This window comes from Lathyrus oleraceus, chromosome 1 (assembly GCF_024323335.1).
Source record: "Lathyrus oleraceus cultivar Zhongwan6 chromosome 1, CAAS_Psat_ZW6_1.0, whole genome shotgun sequence".
Taxonomy (NCBI): domain Eukaryota; kingdom Viridiplantae; phylum Streptophyta; class Magnoliopsida; order Fabales; family Fabaceae; genus Lathyrus; species Lathyrus oleraceus.
The window spans coordinates 26652164-26665974 of NC_066579.1; the positions used below are offsets into that span (position 1 = coordinate 26652164).

At 32.3% G+C, this 13811-nt stretch overlaps 2 protein-coding genes across 2 annotated transcripts; one reads left to right on the forward strand and one right to left on the reverse strand.

The window, feature by feature from the left end:
* Positions 1 to 6534: 6534 nt before the first annotated feature.
* On the forward strand, positions 6535 to 6960 carry LOC127088221 (uncharacterized). The gene has a single exon (XM_051029137.1). It carries the CDS (start codon positions 6535 to 6537, stop codon positions 6958 to 6960), a length of 426 nt encoding a protein of 141 aa, XP_050885094.1.
* A 2928-nt stretch (positions 6961 to 9888) lies between these two features.
* Positions 9889 to 12597, reverse strand: LOC127073848 (uncharacterized). Its single transcript, XM_051015119.1, has 5 exons — positions 12344 to 12597; positions 12135 to 12203; positions 11957 to 12032; positions 11805 to 11869; positions 9889 to 10214 (listed from the first exon to the last, which is right to left on the reverse strand). Exons 1-5 carry the CDS (start codon positions 12497 to 12499, stop codon positions 10134 to 10136), a joined length of 447 nt encoding a protein of 148 aa, XP_050871076.1. The 5' UTR covers positions 12500 to 12597; the 3' UTR covers positions 9889 to 10133.
* Positions 12598 to 13811: the final 1214 nt, after the last annotated feature.

Genomic DNA, 13811 nt, shown 5'->3' on the forward strand with positions numbered 1-13811 from the left:
ATATTTTAATTCAAAATACAAAATATACTATAGTGATAATAAATAAATTATTCATATTATTTAAATAGGTCGGTCTAATAGGCTTAAAATTTTTTTTATGGCTTGAGGCCTAAATTTTTTAACTAAATAGGCTTATTAAAAAAAGTTTTTTCTATTTAAAAAAAAAATCAGGTCCGACCTGAGCCTATATAGGTTAGGTCTAGACCTCTGTTAGTCGGTCTGACCTATTTCCACCCTTAATTATAAATGAGTATGATCGTATTAAATTGTGTTATATTTTTTTAAACCGATAAAAAGAATCATAATTTTTTTATATTTGAAACACAATTTGTAAATCCAACATAATCCAACCTATAAATGGATGAGCCCGTTCGTGTCAGTTTTGACAATGAAATTGCAGATTGGAAGAAAAACGCAATCCATTGAAGTTCGAATGAGTTGGGTAATGAATTATACCAAATCCGGTCCAACTCAATCCGTGTACACCCCTATCAAAGATCATGCTTCTATTCAAACATTAATCTCAATATCTTTCTTAATTACTTATTTTATAGTCCTTTTGGGTCTTTCTTGAATTGTTTGCGTTCTCTCTATCTGGTTTATTCTCTTTACTATAAAACTTACATGTTTTATCTCTATATGTTATTATGTCGAGTCACAACCACCACAACATCATCATCTTTGCTACATTTATTTTATTCTCGTGTTGATTTTTAACCGTCCTATATTTTGTCCGTTACAAAATCGTTGATCTTACCGCAATTCAATTCAATTTTTGTTTTAGTTTAAATGGTACCTTTTGTATCATATAAAACACCAAATATCTTTCTCTATTTCAATTTCATCCGACTTGAATTTGATGATTTATATTGTTATTATTATTATTTTTTGAATGATAACAAATACATATGCGGTATATATTTAGGGCATAAATTGAAACATATATCTAACCTAAAAATTAGAAAATATTAAAAAAATTATGGGAATTAATCTTTCTGTGTTAATTATAATTACTGTAAAAACAGAAAAACAACTAATTACTATTTACATTAAATCCTAATGGATTGTACAAAACAAAGTAATTTGATTATATGTTGATTCTTCCGTGGTAGATGTTGATTATACCACATTGATTTTCGTATACATTATTAAGGTTTTTGTTAGAATATCTGCAGTTATATCACATTGATTTTATTATTAGAATATCTGCAATTTGCTAATAAGATGAAATATGGTTAATAGTTTTCTCCTTGATGAAGTATCTCTCTATCTTCGCATGGTTTGTTCTATCACGCTAATTCAGGTTCCTAGCATTATATATAATAGCCTTATTATCATATAATATATTCATATGTAAGTATGCACACAATTAGTAGAAAGTATTAAAAGTAAGATTATCAATTCTATATAGATTATACTAATTTAAGTTGATTTTCAATCTAAGAGTTTGTGAAAAGAATAAGAGAAAAATTAATAAATAAATCGATGGTTGTCACTTGATCAGAAACAAGAAACTACAATTAGAAAGTAAGGGTTTTAACCAGAGTGGAAGAACATGTTAGAAAACGATCCATTGAATATGATCTAGTGATGTATACCTACGATGTCTAAGCATATGCATAATTCACTATGGAGCAAATTCTTAAGCCCTATAATAACATCTATTCATCTATTTTATAAATCCTTCTTTCTCTTATGATGCTAGCTCTTTATTCTTAAAGAAATTAAAGTGACAAAATATTCCTACATACTTTTTTTTAATCATATTTGTCATGAATTCTATTTATTAAAAGATCCTTCAATACTAATAAATTGTTATCTTTTTCTAAGAAGATCAGTCAAAGAAATAAAATAAATAAATATATAGCACCAATATGTGACAAAATAAATCACTAATACCATATAATAACACAAAAGATTAATTTCTCATGAAATTTCTCATTGACCAACTTAAGAGTTTTAACTCATAATGAGCAAAGTAAATACAATATAATATATGTTCGTAAGTTCAACATTTCTAAAAAGTAAATAAATGAAAATATAAAATCTAAGAGTGACACTTCAACTACTTATAGCCTTCAACCAACAAGAGGCATCTTGTGTCACACCTGATTGTGCAGTATTCCTTCAGAAATGATAGGACGAGAGGCGTGTCAGACTCTGATTCTTCCTTATCCCTTTGTTACTAACTTTCTGTATCTAAATTTCTGAATCTCTTCACTTATCTAAAAACAGATCCTTTTATATATTCTTCAATTTGGATGTTGTCTCATAGATTATGTCTTGAGCCTTATGATTATCTAATGGTTAAGTCCAAGAAATATATTGTTCCCCTGTCTTCTTGTACTAGTAATATGATAGTACCAACACATGAGAGACAAAACATCACTTGCATCAATTTTTCATACTTTTGTCCTCTAGCGCTCATTCTTATTTGTTAGTCTTAACAACGCAACCCTAGTTCCTTTGCTTGTAATTGTTTCACGCCAGTCATAACATTATCACTTATGCCTTTATCAGTGTCTTCTAGTGTTAAGCCTACATAGCATTGGCCTTAAGTTTCTGATGCATTAGAACTTGTCAACCAAGGCTACTCGCTCCTTCTTGTAACACCCAAAATTCAATTAAGTTATTTTATTTAATTTGTGTTGCTTTTGTTTAAATGTTTAAGTGGTTTAATATATTTTAATTATTTATTTTGGTGATAACATATGTTATGTGATTATTTGGCATTGTTGAGTTTATGGAAATTTAGTGTAGCTTATTTGATTATAATAGTAGGATAATAATAAAATAGGAGAAATAGTATAATTGTAAGTTTTGGGTGGAAATTAAAAATATTGGAAGATGTGAGATAGTATGGTGAAAGTAGAGATTAGTGGAGGGGTAAATGTGTGAAAAGGGAAATTAATTATATTTTAGGTTAAAATAAATAGTAAAGGGAGAGGATGCAAAACTAGTTAGTACATAGAAATTGTGCAATTGGGATAAAAAGTCAAGTGTGAGAGAAGGAGAATAAGGGCTTGAGGGAGAAAAAGAACACCTTAGCCAAATTTGTTTTGCTGTTGAAATTTTAGGTAGGGGAACTACTTTAATATAACTGTTATGGCATGAGGAGTAGAGAGGGATCCTCACCCTCCTCTAGGTTTTCTTCACCATTGTTGTATTTTATGCGTTTTGATGATGATTGTGTAAAATTTATGCTAATTGTCATGTTTAATGTATAATTTAGTGTTTTGTATATTGCTGAAATTTATGAATGGTGGATGGTATGAATCTGAATATTATGAATGTCATTGTTGTATATTTGAAGTTATGAACATAACCTTGAATTTGTGATTACTTGATGGAATTGGATGATAATTGATGTATACGCGATGCTTTGATTGTTGTATAATATGTGTCCATTGTTTTCTGTGCGAATTGGGGGGGCTGAAGGTCAAAATCGAAGCTTCGAATGAGCTCCCATGGTCAAAACATAGATGTCGCCCTCTGCAACAGCGTGGCGGGTGTCACGATCGTCAGCAGGTTGACGGGGAGACCGCCATAGTCTCCATATAGGATTTCTCATGCCGATCCTCACAAGGGCGGCAGATTGTGAAAGGTGGCGGTCACGTGATGGGTGACGGGCTGGTCGTCATGATCGTCATAGATCGTTTTTCAGCGGTAGGTGTTGGTGTAAGCCCTAGAGGCCAATACTTTTGGTACTTGTATCGAATTATTTATTAATAATAAAAGGCTTTTTCTTTATTATGTTTGTTTAATAAAGTCCCTAGAATAGCTAGTCTGTTTAACGTATCAAGTATGACTTAATCATGAGATCACATTAAACATAAGGACACTGTTCTTAAAGTATCCGTAGTCGAGCTTTATTGTGAAGTGGGATAACATTAAAGTATTAAGACTATTATGTATATAGACTGATGATCACATCTCATAGATCATGGATAAGGAGTTATCAAGTCTTAAACATAGGTATGAATATTAAGAGTAATATTTATACTGGATTGACCCGTTATGAGAATACTATATAGAATGTTATGCAAAGTGTCATAAGTTATTCTCATGGTGATAATGGTGTATACCACTCTTCGACCTGAAACCACTATGGACCCTAAATATAGAGTCAAGTGCTTTATTGCTGATCAAACGTTGTCTGTAACTGGATAACCATAAAGACAGTTGATGGGTACTCCACGAAGCATGCTGAGGGACATGAGTGACCTAGATGGAATTTGCCCATCCTGCGTAACAGGATAAATGTCTATGGGCCCAATATTGAACTGGACAAGAATGACACGGTCTATGCCTTGTGTTCAATATAGACATAAGGGCAAAAGGATAATTATGCACATAAGTATTATCACAGAAGAATTTGTCAGATCACATGACATTTTCGTGTCTTGGGTAGCAGTGATGTGTTGCTAGATACCGCTCACTGTTTATTATATTAAATGCGTGATTTAATATAATTGCCAACGTCACGAAAACCTACAGGGTCACACACAAAGGACGGATTGATGAGAGATAGAGTAACTAAGGAACACCGTAAGGTACATCGCACTTAAGTGAGTTGTAGAACATCGTAAGGTACAGTGTACTTAAGTAGAATACGAAATATGGTAAGGTACCATGTGCTTAAGTGATTTTGGGCATATTATAAGATATGGGCCAAAATACACTTAAGTGGGCTTTTTAGCTTTAAGCCCACACAAGTGGTTCTATAAATAGAACCCTTGTGTAGAAGCATTCATTGCGGTTGCATTATTTTCGTTTTCTCTCTCCCTCTCTCTCTCACTCACTCACTCAAAGCCTTCATTCGTACCAGCTAGCACTGAGATTGAAGGAATTCGTTCGTGTGGACTGAGTAGAGACGTTGTCATCGTTCAACGTTCGTGATCGCTCCGTGGATCTGCATCAATTGTTTTGATCGTCACAAGAGATTTGCACAAAAGGTTTCAATCATCACAAGAGGTAAATATTCTATCACTGATCATGACCATTCGTAAGGATCTCTAAAGGAGAAAATTTTAATTTTCGCTGCATTTTGGATCGCAATTCTCCTTCAGTAGGTTCACTTTTTGATGATGTTTTCGCGTACGATGGATGTTTAGCTACTGTTTGAGGTGTTTTGTTGAGATTAATTATTGTGATGAAATATTATTATGAGTTAAATAACATTCGAGTTATTCGTATAATTATAAGTAGAGAAGTATAATTATGTGTGAGTTCTGATGTGTTGTATAAATATGATTATGCATGTGAATTGTGAATTGGTGATTATAATTATGTGTTGTGAAGGTAATTATGATTAATTGTGTTTAAAGTTGGTAGTTCAGAAGTGAGGACTACTGTGAATGTTGTATTGCATGTTGTTTATGGTTAGAATTGGAACCATAAGTGTTGTTGTTGTTGTTGCATTACTTTAAATGTCATACATCATTTTTATACGTGTGTTGAAAGAGGCGAGTCACTGGTTCAGAAGTTGGGACCAGTGACCGTTCGGGGTTCAAAAGTGGGAACCTGGGGTCCAGACGTGGGAACCCGGTTCGAATGAGGAACCTTTAGTGAACTAAATCAATAAAAAAATCTCTAATGTCCAAATTGGTACCACATGCATAAAGTCACGTTGTGAGTCACATTGCATACATAAAGCCTATGTGAATTGAATTATTATGTTATTGTGTAAATTGAATATGTGTTGTTGATTGTGTGATTTAAGATACCCTTGCATTCTTTTACATTGTTAATACATTTGAGCATATTCTCACCTCTTTCTTGTTTGTTTTATGTTACTAAGTACATTGTTGTACATATACTAGAAGGAGTAAGTGTAGTAGTGAGTTGGAAGAGGACTATAAAGCCCTCTTCGTTTTCTTTAATTATTTTATTGTTGTTTAGTTGGATCTATTGCTTTGATATGTAACATCAGGGAACAAGTCGTTTAATTTGTTTTGGGTTAATGTTTGATTTTTTTTATTTCATTAAGTACTTCATTTGAAGAGATAATTGAAGTTATGTTATTTATTTTGAGTTTTGTTGCGAGTTTTAAAATCAATTAGAAGATATGCATGTTCAAGTAGCATCCTAAAATGTTGATTTTATTCTTTAATTGTGAGTCGGGGTTTTAGGGTGTTACTTGGTGGTATCAGAGCTTGGTTGGTCTATCATTCCTGGTTTTGTAATGTTATTTGTTCCAGAGTATGTGACATGTGTATAAATAATGTCGATGTAATGTTTCTTCTAATGGATGTTTACCGGTGTGCATAAAAATGGGTGGAAGAAATGATCGCGCAAACACTAATGCTTTGGAGGCTAATGGCTCATGTAATGGGTAAGGCGAATCAGGTGTTGTAGAATCAAAATGGGATGGTAGACGAGTTCAGAGGGATGAGAAAGTTCCAAAGGAACAATCCACCAGCTTTTAAGGGGAGGTAAGATCTAGAGGGTGCTTACGTTTGGTTGTAAGAGATTGAGAAGATCCTCACGGTGGTGGCTTGCATCGACGCATAAAAGGCCGTGTTTAGTACTCATATGCTGGCAGATGAAGCGGAGTATTGGTGGGAAAATGCTCGTAAGAGGCTTGAAGTTGCAGGTACTGAGATCATTCGTAAGAATTCCAAGACCGAGTTTCTAGAGAAGTACTTTCCTGCTGATGTTCGTAACAAGAAGGAGATTGAGTTCATTGAGTTGAAACAGGGAAACAAGAGTGTTGCTGACTATGTTGCGAAGTTTGAGGAGTTGTCTAGGTTTTGCTCGTATTACAATGGGGTAGGAGCTAAGGGTTCTAAGTGTATCAAGTTTAAGAGTGGATTGCGTCTAGAGATCAAACAATTCATCAAGTATCAGGAGTTTCGTCAGCTTTCCGTGATGGTTAATAAGTGTAGAATCTATGATGAAGATAGTCGTGCTAGATCTAATTGTTATCAGAGTATTAACGAGAAGAAAAGTGGAAATTAAAACCTTGGAAAGCCTTATGGGGCTCCAGCTGATAAAGGGAAGTAGAAGATTTCAGGTGGGAAAGAGACATGTGGGGGGATACACTCATGCTTTTGTAAGATGTTTTAGTTGTCGATGGATGGGTCATTGTGCTAGTGAATGCAAGAGTTCTGGTTAGAAATGTTTCAAGTGTGAAAAACCAGGACACCATATTGTTGATTGTAAGAGAAATGTTCTAACTTACTTCAACTATGGAGAACTAGGTCACATTAGTACTCAATGCAAAAAAAAAACTAAGAAAGCTTAGTCTGAAGGGAAAGTTTTTATGAGCGATGTTATTTAAAAATCTAAAATCTGAATCTGTATTTTTGACATTTCACAGTGTATAAAATACATAATTTATAATTGGTATATAAAAAAAAGAGAAAAAAATTATTTTAAAAAATTGTACATATATTGTATAGTTACACAGAGTTCGACACCAAAAGTGATGTCAATCTAACATTTCCTTATTTTTATTTTGGTAAAATCTTACGATTTTACAATTTTATGTTTTACGATTTTGTTATCGCCTACCATTTCTATAAAATAAGTGAGTAGAATCTTTCGATCTTAATTACGATTTTATATTTTACGATTTTGATATCCTCTTCCGATCTTATGTAAGATCTCGATTTGACAACATTGGTAATAATCATACATATCATCTGCGAGTCTATTAAAAATACGATTTTGTAGAGATTATCATTCTCTTTCCATATGGTGATTTCTTTCCTAAATTGTAAATCATTTGCTTTAACATTACTAAGTGCTCCATCTGAATCCCAAGATTTCTTATCATTAATTTGTTCGGTTGATCCAGAAGAGCAACAGAATGCCCTCGGTCAAAATATTGGCAACCTTCTTTAAGGTTAGGAAATTTTTCATTTTAGATTGCCAACGTTTGAAGTGAAAATTCTCAAACTTGAATGATTTATCAAAGATTGCGGCCGCTGTGTTACCAATAACTTCTTCGGTAGCCATGACAATTTTTCGACCGTCTTAAAATTGTTGTTACACAGTTTTGAAAATGGCCACAAAAGAAGTTACCGGGATGAGTCTCAGAATAATTTTCTCTCTTTGAGACGTTTCATGGCACTGTCCGAGAATATGCAAAGCAGACTTACTACCATGACATCTCCAGGATAAAACAACACAATTCTATATTGTACAATTACTACTTGCATGGTAGATAATCAACTTAGAAATACATCATTTGATTATACCAAGACCTTTGAACATGGTATAAATATCACTCGTAATATCTGATATAAAGACATGTCATAATATATCATCCGAAAAGAAATTCAAATAATTCTCAAAAGAGAATTCAATGATGGCCATTTGACAACTCAAAGTAATTTCTCAAATAATGAAAAACTCAAATAACTCTCCTAAGAGAATAAAAAAATATTTAGTAATTTCTCAACTCAAGCGAGGAGAAATTCAACTAATTATCTAAAGAGAATTCAAGAAAATATTAGGAAAATTCAACAAGTAGAAAGAAAGGGAGAGAAATTGACGCTTTGACAATTCGAAAGATACAAAATTACCAGAGTCAGTAAGAAAAAACTCAATAAATTTTTTTGGCGTCTTTTAAAATGAAACATGAAATTTCTTTATATAATGAAGTGAACTAGCTAAGATATCCCACTTAAGCAATGTGGGACTAATAAATTTTTTCAACTAACACACAATGTGAGACTTAAAAAACTTTTTCAAATTCATTTCCTTATATTAGAATATTGACATAATGCTCCAACACGTTGTTAATGAAGTTAGGAGTCTACGTTGATTACATCTCATACTCTACTCTACATCTCATACTCTACTCTGATGTATGAATGTTGATGTGAAATACAATTATTGAAGGTAGTAATTTTTTATAAACTCTCTCAAACAATATCGTAAGTGCTTATATCAATAGATAAGTTCAATTAAATCAATTCAAACCAGTGTTGTCGATGACAGTTCATGGTGGAGAACCAAAATCCCTCCATATCACCTCTTCTATGGCCCCACTATAGCGGATTATGGTGGAAAAACCAACAATATGATCAATATTTATCATTGTAGCAAGCCCAAAAACCACCATGTAGGCGGATATTTGATCACATTGATCCAAACGATCTTCTATTCTATTTACATCATGCATTTTGTGGAGTTGAACCGTTTTCTACTACTAGTGACTTTTATAATATAAGATTAATGATGATACTCTGACAGTGTAAAAAAGTTTTACACTATCATCCAATAAAAATATATCATTTTGCCATATCATATATATATTTTAAAATTTTCAGTCTGATTTGACGAAATGCATGATCGTCATTGATTGACAGTGTAAATTTACACCATCAATACATCACTCATTTTCTGTTATAATATTTTACTTGTATTGCTTTAGAAACTAGATTTAGACCGGTCAATGTGAGCTGATAGATTTAGAATAAGATTGACAGTGCTAGTATAATCTTAAATATGTCTAGAAATTAGGACTTGGGACCAGTGTTAAGCAGAGGTTAAAACATGCAAAATTGAATTAAAAGTGTTTTCTTTTATCATAAAAATTAAATTTTGAATGAGAAAGAAATTTATATTCTTAAACTGTGAGGAATGCATCATGGTAGTCATGTGATGTTTATGTGGCTTGATGCAACTTGCTCAATAGCTTCTTCCACCTTAAAGGAGAGCTACATAGGGAACCATCTATTGTTAGCATGTTATATCATTATATTTCTGACCTTTTTCCCAACTAATGGTCCTAGTTGTTTTCCCAGTTGCACCTCTAAGACGCTTCCAACCAAAATCCTTCAATTTTCCCCCCTCAATCCTTCCATTTTTTCAAAACCCTCTCCTCCCTTGCTATCCAAACTCCCAAACAGACCCTTAAAGAAGACTGTTATAGGTTTTAAAAAAAAACATAATTTTATGGTCTAGCCTTGTTCACCAGCACAAGGTTCCCAAAAGCAAGCCAGAACTTATAAAAATCAAGCATACAAGAAAATTTCTATTTTTTCTATGAACCTTGAAACATTTGGAACTGTTTGTAACTGTTGTGTACAAAAACAACGCTAAAAGTCTTCAATAGGTGTCCACATTGGGATAAACGATAATGCATGTTTGGCATGCATAAAAAGTCTCTTCAGGCCATGCTACAAAGATGTTCCTTCCAATCTTGACTTGGTATATCCAAGACTAATTAGTTTCTGTATCAATATTTTTTCAGCTTCTATCTGCAATCCATGAAAGTTGGAAATCAATATTGAATTTAAAGATGATGTTAGAAAACCAATATTGAACTTAAAAATCAATACATGAGAATAGCGATGAAAAATAAAGTAGTTCGGCGAGCAAGGCTCTCTATTGTGAGATTTGGGTGGAGAGTGAGATCAACTTTACAACAATTAAGTAAAGAGGTTATTTAAAATTACACTAACTGCAAAAAATGAAAATTAACCACCAATTACAAGATTTGGCATAGAATCTCAGGCTTAGAAATATCTTATGGGATATTCCATATTAATCCTGACTTGTTTGATAAACAAATTTGAACAAGATTTGTATAAAAGGTTAATTAATTAAAATGATCAGTCAGTATAAAAAATTATACAAACTGAAAAGTTGTGTATAGACTATAGAGAATGTTCGAGTCACACTATGAATCAACAAACTGGAAGTTTAAATTTGGAGATTTTACATCCAAAAAGCAATGTTTGTAAAGTAATATTAAGAGTAAGAATGAAACCAATGAACTCAACTCAGAGTAATAAGGTGGCACTAGAAATTCAAAATAGAGTATAATTATTTCGGATGAAAAAGATATCATATCATAGTATTAGAAAGACATGATAAACCAAGCATGATTCAAAGCAATAAGCCAATCCTCTACTATTTGTCGAGGGCGGCAGAGTTCAACTTCTCAAGCCAACTGACCGAGCTGTTGTAAGAAGGGTAGAGAATAACATGAGAGGTTAACCGGCCACAGGTGCCTCAAAGAGCCAGAATCATTGTTAAGTGGAAAAAGATAGACAGTGGCCACAGTGCCAGGTTAACCTCTTGGGCCCAGCCCAAACGCAAGGAACAGTTTTAGGAAACATAAAGATAATATCATGGTTTCACAGAGTTAGAAGCACTACACATAAGAGTCAGCTTAAAACAGTGGGCCAACTTGTGACATAAATCAGTAAGACCTATATTACTGAATGTGCACAAGCTGGAAGTCTTGGTGTTGGCTTATTTCTGCTAATTTGACCTAATTAAAAGGTTCAACATATTCACTAAGTTTCAAGAGGATGCCATCAAATGCCACTACAACAGTTCCAATGTGCTTGGCAGTTTTTCTTTCAACAATGTGACCCAAGGGGATTCAACATTTGGAGGAGCAGGTCTGAGAACTAACTCTAGTAGCAAGTGAAATTTAAAATTTGAAATAAAAATATAGCCAAGGTTTAATATTTGTATACTCAGTTAGATTAGAGAGTTGGTTAGGAGGTTAATTAGGTAGTTGGGGAAAATAGAGTATATTGTCTATAAAATACAAATAGGAAGAAGGGTGAGAGGAACAACATTCATTTGGTAATTTAGTCCTGTACCAGGGAGAGATCAGATTCTCTCTATTAATCAAAATGTGTAACATTCATTTCAATACAGGATTCTTTCTTTTCTTCTTCTATACCATCTCATTCCTATCACAGAACATATAATTTTTTTTTCCAAATAAATCCTATAACATATGGAAGCAAGAAAACCATTTACAAGGAATAAAGACAACTTCCCTAAACTAAGTGCCAAGAATGAGTGAGAGAGAAAGAGAGAGAACAGACCTCAACCATGGGACTATTTTTTGGAATATTGCAAGCCATGATTATATTGAGACCAGTTTTTAACACTGTGATAAACAAACAAATAAATAATGTTAAAATATGAACCAGAGGAATGATTTCTCAAAATACAAAACAGCATAACAGTTACCTACCTAATCGACGAGCAATGCCAGAACCTGTATTATCAGAATTCCCTCCAAGTATAGAAGTTACAGAAACCACATTGTTCTGTAATTGTTACCACAAACCAAATCACTATCCATACATCCATAATATCCAAAAATAATCACAAAAATTAACAACTAGCTCAAAAAGAAAGTGAACACTTGCCGGACGAGTCGAAGCTGCTGCATAAACCGATCCCAATTTTGCAGAGTTATAACCAATCCACACAAATATCTATCTATCACAAAAAATCGTATTCAAAACAATTACTAAATTGAAGAAGCATTAAAAGACAACAACTTTTGTGTTATTGATTTAAACCCTAGTTTGTGAATGACCCGATTGAAGAAACTAGCGTTTGAAAAGGGAAAAACCTGTTTGGGAAAGCGAGTGATCTGAAAATGAAGGTTAGCCTCGTTGACGAGTTCCGTGAAGCAAGTGAACTGCAATTCGTTCTGTGAATGTGCACCATGCTCCTTCTCTTTCAGTATAATTTCTTCAATTCCTCTCTCTAATTCTTCTGAATTCATTGAACCCTAAACCCTAATTTCTTCAACCAGCTTAAGCTTTTGGCACTTAGCTTCTTATGCACAAGTTTGGACAAAGTGGGATAAAGAATGTATCGAAGACTAATAACTAAAAAAAATTTAAAATATTGTTATACTAACATTTAATTTATTTTTTGAATTGACAAAAAAAAAAATTTAAAATATATTTTAATATTTATATTAAATATCAAAGTAACTATAATATGAAAATAAACTATGAATATTACAATTCAAAATTCTAATTAAGTTTGCAAATAATGATTATATGAATTATCATAACAAATGGTATTATCTAATTTAATTTTGTTTGAGCGGATAAGATAGTTGAATTATTATGTTTGATTAGATGAGTGTAAATTGTTGGTTCATGATTGAATTTATGATAATATGTATAATAATTTTTAAGTATTAAAATATATATTTTTATTAATTTAATAATTAAATTAAATGATTTAATATTTTTTTTAATATTTTAACAATATTAATTGTGGATTTGTATGTAGTTTCTTTTACTAATTGCATTTTAACTTGCAATTTTAGTTGCAACTTCTTTTATATTGAAGAAAAATTTATGATAAGGTGCGTCTGGAAAGACCTTTCAAAAATAGTAAAATTGAATTTTTATGTAATGCTTGAGAAATATGGGTGGATGAGAAATTCTCTTTTTTTCCACCATTTTAATTTCTAAGAAGCCTTTCGAAAAGCTCAAAGTACAATTGAGATTTGGATTCTAAAAATGAAAACACGCTTATAATTCACAAAACCACTCATATCCCCTTCACTTTTTCATTTAATAATCTAATCCTTAAATTCTCAAATCCAAAATTTTTGTATTGTCTTGTTTTGTCCTTGAATATTTCTCAAACCATCATGTGTTCAACTATTTAACAATATGTTAGTATACATTTGTTCGAATCTTTGATTTTTTTAACTAAGTAAGAAACAAGTTCTTAAGTCACACATTACACTAGTGCACGTCTTTCATAAGTTCTGATTTCCCCTATGATTGTAGTTCTTAATTCTATTATCTAGCAAATATTCATATTTTACTATTTTCAACCATATATATCACGAACTCCACTTGTTAAAGAGTCCTTTAACAATAACACACTTTTACTTATTTTTAAGATGATCATCAAAGATATAAATGTATGACAATAAATCACATGACAAAAGCATCACTTAAAATCACATCATTTCACACAAGATTATTTTGCATTAAATTTCACATTGTTCAACATATGGAGCTTAGCACATGGTGAACTTGACAAATACAACAAAAATAGTTTGTAAG